The sequence below is a fragment of the Hirundo rustica genome, chromosome 1, assembly GCF_015227805.2.
Source record: "Hirundo rustica isolate bHirRus1 chromosome 1, bHirRus1.pri.v3, whole genome shotgun sequence".
NCBI lineage: Eukaryota > Metazoa > Chordata > Aves > Passeriformes > Hirundinidae > Hirundo > Hirundo rustica.
In genome coordinates, this window is record NC_053450.1 from 70,347,270 (window position 1) to 70,368,082 (window position 20,813).

Sequence of the window (20,813 nt, forward strand, 5' to 3'; positions counted from 1 at the left end):
TTGAGTTTTTGTTTTGGATTGGATTTTTCTTGGTTTTGTTGTCAAGTGGGGCTTTTAAGGTTTCTTAGTGGGGTTTTTTCTCCTTTTTTTTCTTTTTTCTTTTTATATTCTTCATTTCTTTTCCTGCAGTTTGTGTGTGTGTGTTTGTGTGTTTGTGCTTTTGTTGTTGTTCTTGTTTGTTTAAAATGAATGGTTAGAGAGAGACTTGGCATAGAAAGGACCAGATTCTGCAAACTGGTGAATCACTGAGCACTTGCCAAAGTCCTGCTGGCATGCATGGAATGAAGTCTGTCCTGTACCTGTTAAGTTGCCTTTGTTTTACAGGGCAGAGAGTGTTATTTATTTGGAATGGTGGAAATGGGTAGCTTTCACTGTTACAGTTTCTTTGTGTGTGTGTGTGTGTGTTTATTAGACCTTATCTGAAGAAAGGCAATCTCTGCATACCTTTGCCATGGGATTGATAGTCCCAGGACCACTGCTCAAAAGAGAGATCACGTTTTTCTGGGATGGGATTGTAAAGTCAAGGTTATATCCTGTTGCTTGGTAGTTATATATTAATAAATTGTAGGTCAAAAGGGCTTGTGTTACCTTGTTTTAAAGTTCATAATCTGATGAAACTTCATTTCTCTTGCATTTCTTCTGTGCTGAACTACAGAAACACTGATCTTATTGGTAATTTCCTTGTTTTTCCTTTTCCGTCTTGAGAAACCTGGTGCTTTTACTGAGAACAGTGCTGCTGGTAGGTGATTTATATATTCTGCCTAATTTTTTCATTACTATATGCATTTTTTCCCATTTACAATTAAGTGAGAATAAGTAGTTCAGGCCTCAGTAAAAGCCACTGTGTATTTATGTATTAGAATCAGCTGCTTGTTTTCACTGTTTCTGTCCCAAGGACTGGATGGAGGCATTCATGTAACCATAAGTTAAACCTGATCAAGGATCTGAAGTGTTCCTGCTTATAACTCTCCTGCAGGCTCGGAGCAGGTACAGGGTCTTAACAAGTATCTCAGTAGTGAGTACAGTGAAAGATGTTTGTGGAGAGAAGATGACTGTTGAACTAAATTTAGGTTGAATTTATTTCACACTGAAGAGTGGTATGCAACTTTTTTATAGTATGTTGTGGTTATAGCATGGAAAGTACTCTTGTTTCCCATGCTTTAAACAGGCTTTTAAATCACTCACTTTCTTTGTGCGTTATTTTAGTGGGGTAACAATAAGGCTTTTTTTAAGGAGTGCTTTTGTATTGTCCTTTATAACCATTGTTGCTCTGACAGAGAGAGATGAATTCTTTTTCTCACTTGCATTCAATAGTATTAACAGGCTTCTAGGCACCTTCTGACTGCATTTGCTGGAGCCTGTCAGAAAAAGCAGCTGCTCATGTCAGATCCAGGGTGGAGCTAGATCTATGGATTTCAGTCAGCAATTCATGGAGCTACATTCTACTACAGAGATGTTTCAGAAAGCTGGCTAGGAAATGCAAATCTGAGCCACATACCACTCCACAAATGAGTACTGCAGAGGGATCTGCTTCCACTAAAGTAGTTTGAGATCTGTCATTTTGGAAAATGTTGAAAACCAGGAATTTCAAGCAGTCACAGTGAGAATATGTAACTATTGTGGAAAAGTTTGAAAGTTCGTATGAGGTCACCTGAACTGTTGCTAGGTTAGAGAGACTGCAGTGGCAATGTTTTTCCCTTTTTCTTTCTCTCATGTCTCTGAAGGAAACAGACCTGCCCTGTCCTTTCTGCACAAAAGAAAAGGAGGATTCTAGTACGTAAAAGGCCCTGTGTGCATAATGCCAGAAAGAATGTGCATTGTTAGATGTTATATGGAGTTAAAGTGCACATCACTGGTCAATGTATGGCTGACGCTTTTGTGGGTGTGATGCCTGATATGCTGACGCACTGTGCACACTGCCCCCCTCTCATCCTCAGCCTCAAGCAGTTTTATACAAGGTCTGTAACTGCAGAATTGGCTGAGGGGTACTTAAAGTGTTTTAAAAATACATATTAAAAAGATAAAAATCACACTCTCATTAAGGTGTCTGACCTTGTTGGTCTGTTCCCATAGAAAACCTCAGGCAGGTTTATGTTATCACCAGGGAACTAAATTCCTGATTTACTTCCAGCTCCTTCACTAGCTTCTAAACTCAGTCTTTCTTCACTACTTCCCTGAAGTTTCAAGTGTCTACAGCTTCAGCTGATATTTGTTTCAGGATTACTTTATTACCATTCCTTCATGTCTTTTACCTTTGTTCACTGTGAGATCTGGAATTTATAAGGTAAATCATAATTGCAACTAGTTCTGCCAGGCTCCAACACTTGCCTGCTTCTTTTCTTTCTACCCTCTTTGGTACTTTGTCAGGAGCACTGTGTTGGAATTATCTCCCACTATAGAAGAAGTTTCATAAACAAAATAATAAAAACTTGTTTTCAGAAACAAGTTAAACTCTATAGCTATTTCTCTTGATGTACTTGTTATTATGAAGGGCAAGAATTACGTGATTTATAAATTGATGTGAAGTTCTTAAACTGCATGATTGTAAGACTGTGTAGGCATGAATCTGGATGTATGCAGAATTCCCACGTCTCTCACCACCTGCTTACAAATAGCAACTGTAGTTAAATGTAAAGGGATCTGAGCAGAAGATTAATACCATTTTTTTTCCCTCTCCAGCAGGCAAATAAATTAAGAGTTTGGTTCATGGAGAGTCTCAAAATAGTTAATTACTTGTCAATGCTCTGAACTTATCATCACCTCAATGGGGAGGAGCATAGGAGCTGCAAGTTAGTGACTGATGGTTTCATGCCTCATTCATATAGAATAAAAACTGAATGTTCAAGGAAATATCTGATGAAAGAGAAATTTCTCTATACTAGTAAATAAGGCAGTATCTCTCCCTGCATATCTGTAGAGAATGCTATTTGTTATGCACACAGGGAAGGAAAGGCAGTATCTTCATCACTGCTGATTTAACACTGCCTTGCTGAGGTCTCACTGAAATGAGCATTTTCAAGGAAGTGTAAAGAATTTTTGCAATTTGAGAAGTGTCACAGAGATTGTTGGTCAAATGGAAATACTGATTACAAAATATGGAGGGTTTGGATCACCTCTGAACACTTTTTTTTGTTATTGGTTGGTTCGTTTGGTTCGGGTTTTTTGTTAATGTGATGAAGTTACTACTTTTTTCTTCTGCCAGGAGCTTACAGTGGTAATCCAAGCTCTATATTTAGTCTTTTTATCTATGAGAATAAAGGTTATCTTATATTAAAGACTTTGATTTGGTATTTCAGTTCAGTGCTGGTTTGTTTTTTTTTTTTTTCCCTAAACATGGTTTTGCCATTGATTTGACCACTAAGCTTTTCCAGCTTTTAAGGGTTAGCGTGCTTTTTCTGTATTCTTCTTTTCTGGATCTCAGTTCATCTTGTTTGCAGGGTGAGAACAGTGTGAAGAATCATAATCTCTTCCTGCACCCTATAAAGAGGCAGATTAAAAAATGCAGGCAGTAGGCCTCCATAATAATTTCTGAGTAAATGTTTTACTGCTTTTTCCATCTGTTACATTAAAATCTGACTTAAACTAAGCATAAATCTAGTCAGAAGAGGTCACTGGAGTATTAATCATCAGAGTTAATCCTCTTAGACATGTGTTTGGTATGAGGCCAGCTATTCAGAAATTTAACAGCACACATATGTTGCTTATCTGTCTGGCAGCTTGCCAGAGAAGTAAACTTCAAGTCTGTGGTGGGTTTGTATCTCTGTAAAGTATACTGCTTGTTTGGTGCAAGCTGATGCAGCTTTTCTGTGTATCACACATGGTGCATAGCCTGCTACTGAAGAATGAGTTCCTTTCAGGGTGCTTTCAAAGAGCGGTAGTGTTGGTGTTGCATGGTAAGAAGCGATATCATTCACAGTTGACCTTTTCATGGTGCTTCCCTATGAGGTACGATGTGCCAGATTAAATACTACTGACTTAGAGCAGAGGAAGAGACAATATTTCAAGTGGAGTAACACTGTGGAACCCAAATATAGCTGAATGAAACCTCACCCTGCTTCCACTGCTGCCATTCTGACTTGGAGGAAACATTCATGTACGTAAATACAACTCTTTCTTGAGTCAGGTCTGGACTGGACCCAGCATTTCTGTTTCTCACTTCATAGCAGTATGCTTTATACTTGACAGAAAAATGATTATATCATATCCTAATTATGGAGCTGATTCATCCCCGGGGCATGGAAAGCAAACCGTAGGAGTGAGTGCATCATTAAAAAATTAGCGTATTTTTAGAGAGGAGGTAAAAATAAAAGTGCAACTCCATTGAAAAGGTTAATGCTGAAGAAAAAAATTACTTGCATTAAAGGAACTTTTTATAACAATCTGAGATTATTGCCAGAAGAACACGTCTTTCTTAGTAATGTGTTTGGGTTTTCTTGCAAGAACTTAATAATTTTCTTCTTGCCTTTCTTTCTCAAGGAAAAGAATGAAAGCTCGTGCTCCCCCTCCACCAAATCAACCTTCTGCAGCAAGTAGAATTCACAGCGAGCACAAGTCACCTGCAGAGACAGCTGTAATTTCTGATCAGAACCTTGTAAGTGTGAAGGAGAACATGATAAACAGACTGGTGGACTTCACCGTCATTTTACCCAGTGGGGTGGAGCAGAAGTGCACAGTGCAAGGAAGGTAAGGCTTTAATTAGCTCCCACTTTTTGAAGCCTTTTGTTCCCTATGGGTTACTTGCTGATGCTGTCTTTCTGAGTTTATGGGCTTCTCTGTCATGCTTTTCTCTGTACTTTGAGCAGCTGTTGCACCAGAGTCCTGAGCGCCATGTATAAAGGGCCCTCTCTTCTGGGGCAGGAAGGATTAGGCAGCTACTGTGTCAGTTTCCCCGTGGATCAGCTTGTGTAGGGGTCTATCTCTTTCATGTAGTGTCACTGTGCTTAGGTTGTATCACATCTCCTAATTCAGAGTGGGCTCGCTGCAGTGGAAGTAGGTGCTGCTGGCACACGGTCCTGACAGTGTGAGTGCCTGGAGGCGTGCCAGGGAGCAGGCTCCGAAGATGGATGATTCATCACATTCGGAGATCCCGCCTTCACAAATGCGCTGCAGTTGTGTAGACAGCAAAGCATCTGCTTTTATTTAGGAAGCCTTTTATATATAAATGTGTATTTTTTTTTTTTTTTCCACATGGAAAGAGACTGATTTTCCTTGTTACTTACTGGGTACAATCAAGAACAAATTGTATTGGAAAGGTAATTTTGAGATAATTCTCTTCACTGTGGGAGCTCTTCTTTATCCTCATTCTTTCTGTGTAAATTGTTTTGAAAGAGGCATTACTTTGAGAAATAATATGAAGAAGTTTCAAAAATATAAAGAATACTATGATGAAACCCTAGCAAACAATGTTGTGGTCAGGAGTAGTCAAGAAACTGTAGAAAGTGTAGCACCAGATTCAAAAGGTATGTAGGTGCCTGTTGATAAATCAGATTCTGTGTATATTTTACATTTGATATTTTCAGTAGTTAGTCTGTGTTCCAGCAGAACTACTTTCTGGTCTGATGTATCAGTCTGTGCTGTTTCCCTCATAGCACATTTTGATGGCCGAGGAGGATGTGTAAACTGGCGTTTGGTGTCTGGGACCTCTTTCTTCCCCCTACTTTTCTCGTAGAAACTAATATTCACTTTTCCACACTTGGGAGACGAGTGCGACTTGTGGGTGTCCACTCGCAAGCCAGGGTGATGTTAAAGGTTTTAAAGGGAAGCAGTGCTTCTCAGAGCTCTCAGATAAGGTGTGTAGTGATGGAGTCTTTATAGGGACATTTGGACTTAATGAGAGAAAGAAAGAGAACAGGCCTGGTAAGTGGAGCAGGACATGAAACTCAGTGGCCACTGGATCCCAAAGAAAGGTGGTATTTCATTGGCAAATACAAGCCACCTGGGAGCTGAGGAGAGATTGTTATTCATGCAGCACTTCGTAATGAGACCGATAATTGCCATATGGTTAGAAACTTTTTTCCCTTGAAAGCAAGCAGTCCGAGAGCATTGGAAGTGGTCTTCTAGTGTGACTTTTTGAAGAACATAAAAGCTACAGGTGCAAAGAACAAGTAGAAAGTCCCTGTACAGTAAATATTCTGTATCTCACACAGGTGTTTATCATTATGTATCACATACACTGAGACAAATTGTTTTGTTTATTAGCGTCTTTAGTCTATGGACAAAAACCTGAAAGAAATGGCAGATAATGAAACTTCATTTGAAATTTCTGTGAGGTTATTTATATCATCTGCATTAAGCATTCTAAGCAACCAAAATGTTCTCTTTGTTGACTGTGAAGGTGCTCATTTCTCTCCAGAGTCTGCATGACAGGTCTAGGCCTCTGATTTAGGTGGCAATGAAATTCCTGCTTGTGTTAATGTGCTAATCTGCACATCACTGGTGCCTAACCTAGGCAGTGGCAGTTCTCCCGCAGTGCTATCTTGAAGACTTGCAGTGGAGAAGTTAGTGACACTGATAGCCAGTTCTCGGGAGTGGAAGATGATAGAAACTGAGGAAAAGGAATTCATCATCCTAACAAGCTATGAAATAAGAAAAGGATATTCTGGAATAAGCCCTGTATTACAGTGGCATCAGTCTGGGAACAGACCTCATGTGTACTGCTGTTCTTTCTAATCACCAGAAGATGCAATTTTCTGTACATTAGCCCTGGTTATGTGTTGGAGTCCAGGTTTTTAGGTATGTGGAATAGTGAAATACAATAATGTCAAGATTGTCTGAAACTTTTAGGGGGTGAACTCTCCTAAGTCTCCAGGTTGGGGTGAAAGTCCAGTTTTTTTCAACTATTTGCATTGTTTTGATATTATGAACTAAACAGCTATGAAATACAGTGATACTCAGGCGTAAACATTAAATGATGATGTTACTGGACTGTTAAAAAATGTGGTGGGTTTTGGTTTTGTTGGTTATTTTGAGGTTTTTGTGTTTTGGTTTTTTGGTCGGTTGTTTGGTTTGGGATGTTTTTTTGTTTGGTTGTTTGTTGTTTTTTTTTAGTTTGAGGCAAGTGTAAGAAAGAGCCAGTGCAGGTAATGAATTATTTTCTGTGTTCGCTCTTTGTATCTGTGATGATGTCATGGAAGGACATTTCAGAAAAATCTGCTCTTGTTTATACTGCTATAAATCTTCAGTATTTTTGTTGCTATCATTAAAACTGTATATCTCTTTTTGACTACCCTGGGGAAATTGCTTTTCTGTTTCAAAAAAATTTGCAAATCCTTGCCCTGGGCATATTCATAATGAAAAAATGATGCTGTAATTTCAGGAAAGCAGTTCACAGAACAATGAAGTACACTAGGTTATATTTGAAAATATAAATACTGTAGTTAATTAGTATCACTTAAGATTATTACAAATGAACTAAAAGTAAAAATTACGGCTTTCAATTTGTTCATTGTATGTAAGCAAAGCAACACGTTTTAATTTAACTTTTTTTCTCTATGTTAAAAGTTCCTGGAAATATCAGCAAGAGGGCAAAAAATTGGCATTAAATTTTATTGAAAGGCACCTTAAGAAAAAAAGTGTGTGCTATTTAAAAATATTTTTATTGGTATCTGGAACCTTGAAACTGTTCTATTTCTAAAAGTTGACTCAAGCTGACAGTTTCTCCAACATTTTATTGCCATCTTGTAACACACAATTTGTTTGAGAATTTGGAAATACATATTGCAGATTTTAGTACACAGCTGAGTCCTTAGGGAGTGTGTGCAGCAATAGAATGTATTAACAAACGGTTTTATTTTTGAAAGAATTGATCCCTGGGAGCTCTACTGCAAAACACGTAGCAGTATTCATGAAAAGCTGTTAGCCTACCTTCCCTTGAAAAGGAGGGAAGCACTATTCTGCGTTTGTACTTGTGTATGAGCACTAACTGATGTGCTGAAAGGATAGGTAAAGCGTTGGCCACTTAGACATTTTATGCATGTAGGTCTGTAGCACACCCACACAAACTGTTAAAAGGTCTGAGAGAGGTGACGTGTAAACATTTAGATGGAAAACAAGTGGAAAAGCTCCCAAGTTATCAGTTTTCTGTTTATGAGTCTCAGAGGTAATACTTTCAATGGGTAATCTGTAAATAAATAAAGGGATCATGCATCTGTCTCTGTTCACACTGGGTGCCATTGAGGAGGTGTTTAACATAGATACAGACATTAAGGGTCTGCACCTTGGAACTCAGTAGTATTTGAAATACATTGCAGAAAAATGGGATGTTTGAAGCTAAGTGAGGTTTGGTTTGGGGTTGTCAACACATGGATGACCAATATGCAGAAAAGTAAACTGGACAGTTGTTGCTCCTCCTGTTACCTTATATGTTACACAAATTCTCTCACACATATGATGCGCAGAGAGCAGGACACTAGAAGAAGTAATAAACTAGCTGAAGCTGTAGTGCGATTCTGCAAATATTGGAGGACAGAGTTCAGTACAGCATATGCATTATATGGTGCATAAAGCTAATGTCTTACAGAAAGAATATTGGTGTGAAATCAGCCCAAGTTGGTGAAACATTAAAGGTGTGTTGTTAGAAGAAGACAAACAGGGCACATGGCAAAAGGATTAAAAATTAGTTTAACTAAATACTGAATAAGAGTCATGTCAAAACTACAGTAGTTCAGTGTAGGCTGAAGGAAAAAAAAAAAGGTTGTACTAGAATTTATGTTGGAAGGGGCCACTGGAACACAGTCTCTAGGCAAGTTTGAATACCTGCAGGGAGGAGGTTTTCTGGATTTCTCTGCACCTCTTTTCCAGGGCTGGAACCATCTTTATGGAGACATGTTTACTTGTACCTAAACAGAATTTCCTATTCAGCACTTGTTTCTTGCCACTTGTCCACTTGCTGTTCAGTGGCAAGAAAAGCCTGTCTCCGTAACTCTACATTCATACTTACAGACAGTAGCAAGGTCTCTCTTCACCTTTCTTGTCCTAAGGCTCAAGAAGCACAGTCCTCTGTCTCTTCTTGTGTGTCATCTTGATGTTCCTTCTGTGGACTTGCTCAGGTATGGAAAATAAGGGCCACATACAGGAGCAAGCTAAGAAAAGAAACAGAAAACATTTGAGTGTCTTCTTTATCATACTTCCTGAAGTTTTTTGGATACAGTTTGCTACTTAGTGTGTACATTTTTGTTTGTGTAGAAGAAGTTGTAATCTTTTCATGAAGTACCTGCTGTGTTTTGGAGCATGAGAAAATAATGACTGATGCCATTTTCTGGCTGAAATGCAAATAGTGAAAGAGACTTTGGGTCATCAACCCCCTTTACACTTTTGTTTCTTTTCCAGTCAATTGCTACTGCAGATTCTTAATGCGTATTTGACATTGGCCTAAATAAAGAAGATTCTTTCCTCCAGTTTGAGATATTTTTAATTTCTTTCTTTAATCATGGAGTCACAGAATAGTTTGGGTTGGAAAGGGCCTTAAAGACTATCTACTTCTAATCCCCCTAGCATGCACCAGGGACTTACTCAGAGTCCCATCCAACTTGGTGTCTCATGCTTCCAGGGATAGGGAACCCACAGCTTCTCTGGACCAGTTCCCGTGCTTCACCAGGCTCACAGTGAAGAATTTCTTCCTAATATCTAATCAAAGCCTACTCTCAGTCAGAAGATATTACCCCTTGTTCTATCACCACATGCTCTTGTGAATCCCTCTCCAGCGTTCTTGTAGGCTCGTTTAGGTACTGGAAGGCATTTGTAGCATGAAAGTAGAAGGCAAAAAGAAAGTTGGTTTTGTTTGATAGAATGCAACTTCACCCTGCAAGTTTACTTTTAGATGTACAAGGCTATATTTTAAAATGGATTTCTCTGTGTGATGTGGGGAGGTTACACCAAACCACACACAAAACATCTGAGTTGTTTTCTACTTTCTAAAAACCATAGGCCTCCGCTGCATTTTACTGGAGAACAGCAGGAAACAAACAATCTGTTCAAACTTGATCAGAACTCCAGCACGATAAGTATTACTGACAAAGTAGTTATTCTTTACTGTCCAGAATTGGCATTAAATGTCAAACAGCTTAGTAACAGAATGTTAAAACAGAGCCAAAGTACTCTCCTTTGCTAAGAATAGTCGTATGGACCTTCTTGTCTGAGTCTTAAATTGTGTTCACTCTGCAGTTTTGTTTCTGTTCTCTAGTATTTGTTTCTCAGTCATTAACCTTTGGTATCTATTATATAGTGTTTGGTCATTCACCAAAAATTTCAGCAACATCATACTAAAATGGAAAAGTAAGGTGTTTCTCAGCTGAGTAGTTGAAAAGGCAGGACATATTTAACTTCATTTACTTAATTTCAGCTTTAGATTTAATACCTGCCTGAATTTCAAAACAGAGTATGTTCTGTACCACATATCCAAGCAGGTTAAAAAGAAAGTGGAGATTTGTGTAGAATGAAATGGAAGCAAAGGAAGGATTAACTTTGCGTCTTCCAAGAGCCATATTCAGCCCAAGACTAGAAAGAAAAATTGGTCTAGATTAGTAGATTACCATTCTCTTGTTTTGTTTAGTAACTCTTTTCCATGTGTAGTATATACATGGAGTTACTTGAAATAAAATTCCCATTTAAAATCAAACTGAACTGTATTATGGTCTAAAAGGAAATTTTTTCAAGTTGGTGCCATTGAAATCTGGTATAAGAATAACTTCATTGCAGGGATTTCCCAGCTCTTACTTCACTTGAAACACAAGAATTTTGAACTTTGTGGAATTCCTCTCCTCTTCCTCTTCCTCTTCCTCTTCCTCTTCCTCTTCCTTTCCTCTCCTCTCCCAGATTTGTCTGGATTATTGAATTGTCTATTTTCCAGACAAATTTGTTCAAGTTGCATGATTTTCTGTAAGTTATTTTCTCTGATGGCTGGTGTGGATTCTGATCTTGTTATAGTTGTGGTACTGTTGCTGCTGAGTATATTTTATAATTGTAGTGGTACATATGTGGAATCATAACCTGTTATTTTGATGAATTATCTTCTCTTCACAAATACTTTTTCAAGAGTCAAGATAACTGTCCAAATTTGCATGAATTATCACAGTATTAGGCATTACAGAAATATATTACTGTTCCACTTTAACTATAAATGTCAAGCACATAGGACACCATGTATTGTGATTCTGCCAGCTTATTTACTTTTCTCTGAAACAATAGTAAGGAGGCTGAAGGGGAAAATGTGGAAAATTCAGTTAAAAAGAAATATGTCTGTAGACAGACAAGTTGAGATCTGTATCAGGAGAACTGATAAGCACTTTAAAAAAAGTGTGCACTGCGGCAGAGTTTAATGAATATTCATGTAAATACTGGTGTAGATAGGATTCTCTTGTAGTTTGGACTTACTAGCTGTAATTGTCTGTTTGCTTGTAGTGTGTAGCATTTGAATTGAACATGGTTGTGAAACACATGTTTTCAACTTGGGGACAGCATCAGAATGAGTCACCATGAAATGACCTGATACAGTTTTGATTTGGGTGCTACACATTGTATTTGTGCTCTTTATGTTAACAGCTGCCGTAGTGCACTCTGTTCTGAAGCCTCCTATACATATAAATGACACCTGTTTTCCTTATTTGATCTTCAGTCATCATCTTCTGAGTCCTTCCCTTTTCAGTGAGATCATGTATTTCAAATTTTCCACACTTACCGCTTTTCCAGCTCACACTGTGTAACTCAATTAAACTTGAAAAAGATTACTGTAGAGAAGGTCCTTCCTCTTCTCTTGCATGGGAAGAGCTGTCACGTACCAGGAAATAAGGATTTACTCTAGTTTTCCATTTCTGTTGTCCTTGCCATTCACCCTGCAGGGTTCTTCACCAACTTCTTGAGCAGTTATTGGCCAACAAAATACCTATAGAAGAAGACTGGTGGCCCTCCACACAGTAGTTTCCCAAATGCCAACAGCTTGCAGTTTAAAGGGTAATTCTTGAGCAACAGATGTAATGGTGCTGGCTAATAAATGTGGAGGATTTTATTTTCTTTGAATTTGCTTGCATTTTGAATCTGTATACAGTTTTTTCCAGTTTAAACATTAAAAGAAGTGCCGGTTCTTTTCCCAGATTTGCTGTCTGTGCATTTATCTTCACTTCTGCTAGAAGACAAATATCCCACTGTATATGACAGGTTCTAGCGACAGCTGGTAAATTTCTTTTTTAGCTTACATTGTTTTATTGGTGGCAGACACTGGTTTATGAAACCAAAACTTTTTAGGAAAATGCCCAGTTTTAATAAACCTATCTTCTCTGATCCTCTATGGAATTTTTAGGGGGAAGGCTGGGAAAATAAAAGAGCCCTTCATTACTGTGGTAGAGGAGAATTTCTGGAGTGTGGGAGAACACAGTTCATATCTGCTGTATTAGGCTGTATCAAGCTCCAGAAAATAATGAGTTCTTGACACAGAATAGAGTACCTCTATGCAGAGGCATGAAATGAGAGTGACGTTTGCCAACACTTTTAAAACCTCATGTTTTAAGAATCATACTGCAGTAAGAGTTGCTGATAATGGGGACACTCAAAAGCAGATGGTTTTGTACAGTGTTAATATCATCACCAAAATAAATATGGACAGGATCTCTTGTACTGGAAAATATTGCTGGTGTCAAATGGGTGTGGAGAATTCAAAGTTGTAAACTGGAAAAATAAGCTCTGTCTACCATTTGTTCCAGATTTAAGTACTCCATTTTGGGTTATGTGATTGTTCAAGTCTAAGTGGAGTTTACCAGTCTGTGAATTCATAATTTACTCATACTGTCGTCTTCACGCTAAAGAACAGAATTTGAACTGGAGCATTTGATGTGTGGATTTATGACCCTCAGCTGGTCAGAGCATGGTGCTAGTAACACCAAGGTTGTGGGTTCAATCCCCATATGTGCCTTGCACTTAAGAGTTGGGCTTGTTGAATCCTTGTGAGTCATTTCCAGCTCAGAATATTTTGTGATCTGTGGTCTGGAAATAAATAAGATGCACTTTGTCTGCTCTTGGCTTATGTTTGTTGGTGCTATGATTGGCACTGCTGTCTGCCTGATACTGAATACTTAGTTGTGAACTCATAAACAGACACTGAAGTGTGAATATGTTTAATTCCTATCATTTTATCTGATCTATTTAACATTTAAAGCACTAGCACTGTTCTCTCCCAGAGATGGTTAACTAGTGTCACATCCACAGCTTATATTGTCTTTTATCTCCCATCTTAAATTTGAAGTAAATTTTCTAGCAATGTTTTGGGGTTTTTTTCCATGCTAACAGTGAATTCTTCTTCCTTGTAGTAAAGCTGTGATGGATGTATTGGTTGATTTATGCAGCCAATATCGCTTAAATCCATCCCAACATAGTCTTGAACTAAAGTCTTCAGGAACTCAACAAGTTCTGAGTTACAAGCCAAACACTTTGATAGGAGCACTGGATGTACAGACAGTACTTCTGAAAGAGAAGATTCCCGAAGAGAAGGCAAAGCGACCTCTGCCAAGGGTCCCTGAGGTCAGTACTCTGCCGGGCTAAAATGATGTCATGAAACATGGTTCCATTCCTGTGATTTCAGTTCTTCCAATCTTTCCATCTGTAAACCAGATGGGGAGGACTTGGGATTGACTATAACCTGCTTTACTAGCTTAACTGTTTTGCATGTAGGTTGGCAGAGGCTAGTCCAGACATTTAAACAAAATGGTATGTGGCATGTGGTTGGATAGAAGGAAATCTAAAGATTGGGGTGATTGAAAATTGCAGTAATGGCTAAAATGAGTGGGGATGTTTTGGTGATATTTTGTGTACCATCTTGAAGATATGGGAGAAAGCTGATCATTAATAAATGGATTTCACAATACAGTGAGGATTAAGAAGTAGTCATTTTCCAAATGTTTGTTGAATTTTTTTATTATTCCAATAACTATATCTGATTATACTCTCCCACCTTTCAGAGTGGGGCTTGTAAATGTTTACATTACTCTTGGCTCTGATTCCCTTTCCTTCTTCGCATATTCTTGTGAATGTCTGCTTAGTGGAAAGGGGGGTCTGAGATTTTATTCTTTCAAATAGTATTTTTTGCAATGTCGGGTAAGTTTGCCTAGGAATAGTCAAGACAATATGGAACTCCCCGGTGCTTTTCTCATTGTAAGAGAGTCTATCCATCCCAGAAGGGGGACTGAGAGTTTGTGTTTGTTTCTGCAGAAATCTGTGAGGCTGGTAGTGAACTACCTGAAGACACAGAAGGCTGTGGTTCGAGTTAGTCCAGAGGTGCCTCTCCATAACATCATCCCAGCTATTTGTGAGAAGTGTGAAGTCAGTCAAGAGCACATTGTTCTTCTGCGGGATGGCATAACTGGGGAAGAGCTGGAGCTCAGCAAGTCCTTGGAGGAGCTAGGGATAAAGGAGCTGTACGCCTGGGACAGAAAAAAAGGTGAGCCAGGACTGGAAGCAGTCACTGCAGGATTATGTGGTGTGACAACAGTGTTATGGGCCATTAAAAGCATTCGTGCTGCCATTCTTTTGGGGTCCAGCTGAAACAGCGGAGTGAGACCTCAGTCTGGAGAGAGCACAGGTTTGTTCAGTGAGCTGTGCCCAGAGCAGCAGCCAGGTCAGCAATGTGCCCAGCCGTCCTTGGTTGCTCTTGGGCCTTGTGCCAAGCTGGGCTGGACTCTGGCCGGGTGCAGGTTGGCCTAGGGCAGGGCAAAAGGAGGAGCTTTGCTATGTCCCAGAGCTGCTGTCAGTAGAGGTGCATGTAATACAAGGGGTCTGGTCCAGGCAGAGTCTGTCACCTGCCTGTGCTGTGGCTTGGAGAGAAGGAAAGAAGAGACATGCCATAGTCATGGCAGCTGTGAAAGCTGAGAGGCAGAGACGACAGACCAGGGCTTATGAGAAACAGACTGGACAGGATCAGAGACAGTTCCTCCAAAGAGCGAAGTTACTGACAGTTTGGTGAAGAGGAGCTAAGAGGTATTTGTACTTAAAATTTTGTTCTCATGTTTACCTATCCTCGCTGTCTGTTCTCATAGACAAAATTGTAGTAGCAGCTTCTTGGAGCTGCCTTTTATAAGCCTGATTATGTATTCAAATAACATAATTCTGTGATGTGCTTTAAAAATACACATTGACAAGCACTACTTCCTTTGAGGTCAGAAAGTGATATTCATTAAAATTGTCTCCTGCAGTTTTTCTCAATCGCTATCACTTCCAGCACAGTAAATGTCCTTATTTATTGTTTAGATAACGTCATTCTTGTAGGTGCTGAGCTGTAGGCTTATTTTTTATTTATAAAATTATTTATTTATGTTGACATTCTGTCTCTTCTTTCCAATTCTTTGATAAGTGACAGTTCTACCTCTGTGCGAGTCAAATTACAGTGATCTTAGACTTCTAAGTAAACTAAATATCTCCTTTTCTTTTGGATTGCTGGGATGTTCCAAAAAGAGGCTGACAACATGTCATAACTCAATTGCACGTTTGTTTTTTTCAAGACATATTTACTGTAATTAAGCTAACCATTTTGGAGCAGCATATTGAACATGGAACAAGATTCATTCAAAATATTTCAGGGACAACTTAGAAAGTCATTATCATATGCTTTCAGTAAAGTCTTTCCTTTCAAATAAAAGTGGTGGTGTGTATGCTGCTGCAGTGTTGGTCCTCAAAATTGGTTTTAGCCTATACAGTCGAAATCAAGACTTTATTATAGGCCTGTGATTATAGCAGAAAATTATCACAGAATCACAGAATATATTGAGTTGAAAGGACCCACAAAGATCGACACATCACAGTGTGCTGCTCTCTACATCAGCTTTTTTTTTTTAATATTCTATTATTTTTTAAGCTTTCCATATTCTTTTCCTTTCATTATGATAAAATCCCCCTTATCCTGAGTATAATTCATTCCTTTATGCTTTCCTCTTACTCTGCACCATGATGTCTTGGAAAATCAGTAAATGCACATAAAATTTACAAGAATTTTTCCTTTGTTTCAGCAAATTTCTTCTTCAATGTTCTCATTTGTAATATCCACGAGGATTAAATCCATTGGTTTCAATAGCAGTTGCTCTGTGACTTGTGCATTGAGTGGATATCTAGCTTGTTTACTTAACAGAAAATAGATTTTTTAAACACATTTTCACTAGCAAATAAGGTATCATAGGTGCTGAAAGCCATAGGCTGTGCTTATAAGAGCAGATTCTAGAAAAACTCCTCACTCTTCCCTTGTCTGAAACAGAAAACACCAAGAGCTTAAGGATTTACAAAAGAGAAGCTCTGCTGCCACCTGCTTACTTGATTCTATTTAGCAGTTGAAGCAGCTTCATGACTGAAGCAGGAATTAATGCAAGTGCAGCTAAACTGCTCCAGTAGCAGCTCTGTGTGTCTGTTGTCGGTCAACATTTTTTTTCTGCTATGCTTAGGAAAAATGGTGCTAGGACTAATTAATGAGTATTGTGCTTTACAGGGCTATGCTGGAACTTTAATGTGTTTTCTCTTAACCTTTAATTGCCTGACTTTTCCAGTTCCTCCATCAAAAACTCAGTCTGAACCTTCTCTGAACTATAGAGGTACTGTACAATGCTGCTGAGGGGAAGCTTCACTGTGTTTAACTCTTCTCACTTCACTCTATGTTTAATGGGGGTTTGCTAGACAGATCTTCAACAATGCCGAGTAAAATGCTGTAGAGAAACAAGCTATTTCTGATCTGTTTTGTCTTTCCAAAGTGTTGCTTACATGTCTTGTGCTTCTGCTAAGAACATCTGTGCGTACCGTCTCTTCAGTAATAGCCATTAAAACACCAGCAAGTAACAAATTCTGCTATTTAACTGTTTTGTGGCGTAGTGTATCTCTGTAGATTCCAAGCCTGTTCAGTTTACCTAAATCATGATTAGGTAAATTTCAGAATTACTAAGATTTCTGGTGTCTCTTGGGCTCAATATTTATAGAGTAGCAAAGGCAGAAAAATTTGATGTCTGTGAGATCTTCCACTGATTTCAATTTATGTGTGGCAAAGCACTTTAATATCAAATATGTACATACACATTAGGTAACTGAATAGATACTGGCTTCTGAATTTTTACAGTATTTGGGGTTGGATTAGATTATGTTGGTGCTTCTGCTTCCAGTCAAATAGAAAATGTGTGTATTTAGCATATCCTTTTCCCTATTGAGTCTGTTTTAATACATTGCTTAAATTAATTATCCTCAAGAAAGGTATGGTTGATTTCTAATGAAATCTTGCATTACTAGTAGACACAACATAACCAAAGTAAAACTGGATAACTTACTTAAATTTTTATGAAGAAAGTCCACCTCCGGTAGGTGACAGCCATCGAGCAAAGCTTAGCTCATGGCCTTTTGGCTTCACTAATGGCAGCACTATTCCCCCTAATCCTCTGTCATTACCAGCTGTGGCTTCCTCTTACATGGAGATCAATACCAGATGTAATATCTACTGTATTTATTTAAGAAAAAGTTACATAGATTAATAAAGGCTCATTATTTTGATATTACACACATTACTTAAATCCTAATTTATTGGGGTTACAGAATGTTCAATGACAGCTGCTGATGATCAGCTGCTATTTAGCCTTTCCATAGCACTGTTTATAGTTGAAGGCTATGCAAGTAAAGGAATCATAATCCATAAGTAGTTGCAGCCCCAGCCACAAGCAAGAGACTAGCATAGATCATGCTTAGATTTTAAGAAAAGCATTAATTCATTGCTGTATTTGTTTGCAGTGCAGTTGCAGCCTTTCTTAAGGATAGTTTCTCCCTGTTCTCCTTTGTGTTCATTGTATATGTTTAACACCTTCTGACACATGAGATTGTTTTTATGCAAAAGTGATCTGTGTGAAAATCACCTTGTATGTTATGCAAATAAGTTTACAAGAGTTTGGGATAAGGTTGTTTCGGTGAAGTAAATCTTTATTTTGTGTCAACAAGTAAGTAATTTTGAATCTGAGTTTTAATTTTTATTAGGCAAATATTTACAAGAGAAAGTATTTTTTTTCCCTGTGAACCAAACTTTTTGAATGCTACTGGAATAATCTGATGTGCTTGGAATCAGGAGGAAAGATGTATAGCATTATGCAGAGTCCATTTTAAAAAGTGAGAGCACTTCATCATCTGTGTATTAAATGGATAATCTTGATTCCTGTAATGCGTGACTGTGTCATTTCGCCCATCCAGCTTGTGGATGAGAAACTGAGGGGGAGAGTGAAGGGATATTAAATGATAAGAGAACTCCTACAATTTCTTAAGCGGCTTCAAGGAAGACACGTATGAGCTCTTACAGCCTGAAAAACCTATAAACTCCCCTCTTTTCCCACATGAAGTAAAAGCACCAAAATAAGAAAAATTACCCCAACCAGCTAGTTTAAGTCCTAAGGAGAGCCTTTTTTCCAAGGGGAAGGTATTTTTCCTCTTTATTGAGCTTTATCCAAGTTATACATTGAGAATGTCTTGTTTGAGTTCCTGGTATTAAGTCAGACTATGAATTGTTAAAGATACTCACCAGTATATCTTTTTTTAGGTGTTTGGGATTTTTTTTAGCATTACAGTACTCCGTGAGATTTAAGTGATACATCTAACAAGCATTTCTGAAGTTAGAAGCTACTTGCTCAAGTTTTGCCTTTTAATAAGTGTTACTAGATTGTGATTGAAAAACCTAGTGCACTTTATTAAATTAATTTAATAATTTGTCTTCATTAGATTTTGGAATGTACTCAGAACACATGAAAGTTTGATGACAAAGTAAGTGCAGGATCTGGATGTTACTTAGATAATCCAGTCCATAACATCTTCAGTTTATAAGAATCCAGCATTTATCCAGGACATTTTAAAGTACTCATCTTGTGAATCTTTATTTCAAAAATGTAACAATTATTCCATTAAAATTGTTTCAGAACCAAATCGAAAGGCTTCAGTAAGCAGTGATGCAATAGAGAGAGAAAAGACAAGACTTTTGGGATTGTTTAATGCTGATAGGAGAAACAGCAAGGTAAGTGTTCAGCAGTACGGCTCACAATAGAGAATTTATTTCTTTCCAGATGTGCTGTGTCTGTGGGTGGTAGCATTTGTTTGGCCTGCGTTTCTTTTCCTTCTGGAGAGTAATCTCTTAACAGGAGCATAAACCATGTGTGATCAGTGCAGCCTGATGGAGATATCACCTGCTTATTGAAGGAGTCAAGCGTGTTGAGCATTTACTTTTTTCTTGATGTTTTTTCAATGCTGTGAGTTCAGTAGGTATTAAAAAAGTGCAGTACTTTCAAGGAACTTGTGTCTGCTTATTAGTAGTACTCACATTATAAAACATTTATGGAAGGACTGAGGTAATACAGAACAATTTAATTATAAAGTAGATGTGTCTTATGACTTCTTCTGTGCATGGGTGATAATCTCTTTTAAAGCATTTATACCTCTTGGAAGCTCTATGTAGTCATGCCATTGCCATCTCCAAATCTGTAAAGCCAATGAATCAGATATAGAAGAAATAACTTCCAATACTGAGCTGAAGGATCAGTGTCTGCTGGGGTGCATGTTAGCGTTTTTAACTTTGTTTGTATTCTTGAACTGAAAAATTTAGGAAAGAAATTTTATATAAAATAATTCCATTGAGATTCATTATGAAGAATATTTCATTTATCACAGGAATAAAATACAGAAGAACTTTCTGACTTAAGAACAGAAAAAAATGGTGGGCTTTTAACTTCATATTTTTTGCATTCTTTACTAAAAACATTAGTGCTAAATGATTTTGCACATAAAGCATTTAATACTCTAGGATATCAGAGGAAAAAGGGAATTATTTTTTTTCTAGTTTAAACCCTCCAAGGCTTTTGGAGTGGAATTGCAAAATGTGTATCTGATTAACTGGCAGAAAGAAGCATTTGCTTGTTAATGGACTGGTGTTTTACTTATCCAGTCTTCTCAGTTGCATTCTCAAATCTGTGAAGACTTTCCAAAATCTCTCACAGTTTTCGGTCTTTTTGTTCATGGTCAAATTTGTGGTGCTTTTGCTATGGAATAGAATCCTTTATGGACATTGTAAATTACTGTGTTGGTAAACTTTATTTCTGTCATAGATGCTAAACTATTCTTAATATATTACAAGGGACACAGGGGAACTATTATATGAGATAAGAGGTCAGTCACTTTCAGGGTGTTTTTCCACTGTAAGAAAATACTTCATATTTAGAAGGGAAAAAATTATAACTGGAGCAATAATGCTGTGTCTGCTGAGAAGAATCAAGTAAAGAAGGGAGCTGAGCCTGAGCCTCTAGAGCACGCTGTGGGACTGTAATTCCTCTGGAAGAACCAAACACATTACAGCATGCAGTTTCTGCATCATACTTTCTCCTCTCATTCCATTTTACTGAACTTGAGTGTGAAATCTGTGTTCTTGCAGTTCTAACTCCTGAAGCAGATCAGTTTTAACTTTTAAAGTATTAATGCTTACAACCTTAGCAAAAGTTCCTATGAATCATCCTAATTCAGTGGTTACTGCAATGGGTTTCTCATAGCAGAGTTGAATGTGTGCAAAGATTGCAAGCTCCTCTCTTTTTTTCTGTTCTCTTTCTCTTGTTAATCAAAGCAAAGGAGGTGATACTCTGAGTTTTTTAAAATACAAATTTTAAAAATTGCTAAGAAGATTGAGAGTGAATTAAATTCAAAATAGTATTTGACCTGCAAAAAAGTAGGAACTGTACAAACAAGTATGAGAAATAGCTTCTAAATCTGAGGAAAAGGTGTAAGTCTTTCTTGCTGATAGTTATGACAAGTTAATTGATTTTTCTTGTTAATTTTTTTATTGGACACCTACT

The 20,813-nt window shown here is 37.9% G+C and overlaps 1 protein-coding gene across 11 annotated transcripts in view; it reads left to right on the forward strand.

Annotated features, from left to right (window-relative positions):
* COBL (cordon-bleu WH2 repeat protein) overlaps positions 1-20,813 on the forward strand; it is a 157,647-nt gene that overhangs the window by 36,391 nt on the left and 100,443 nt on the right. For 7 of the 11 annotated variants that reach the window (XM_040063465.1, XM_058420674.1, XM_040063470.1 and 4 more), the window contains exons 2-6: positions 4,477-4,683; positions 13,296-13,506; positions 14,194-14,422; positions 16,512-16,556; positions 18,897-18,991. In XM_040063465.1, coding sequence (XP_039919399.1) covers positions 4,477-4,683; positions 13,296-13,506; positions 14,194-14,422; positions 16,512-16,556; positions 18,897-18,991 — 787 coding nt within the window. The remainder of the gene's footprint in view (positions 1-4,476; positions 4,684-13,295; positions 13,507-14,193; positions 14,423-16,511; positions 16,557-18,896; positions 18,992-20,813) is intronic. The other 4 variants (XM_040063499.1, XM_040063529.2, XM_040063480.1 and 1 more) reach the window with 1 other exon arrangement.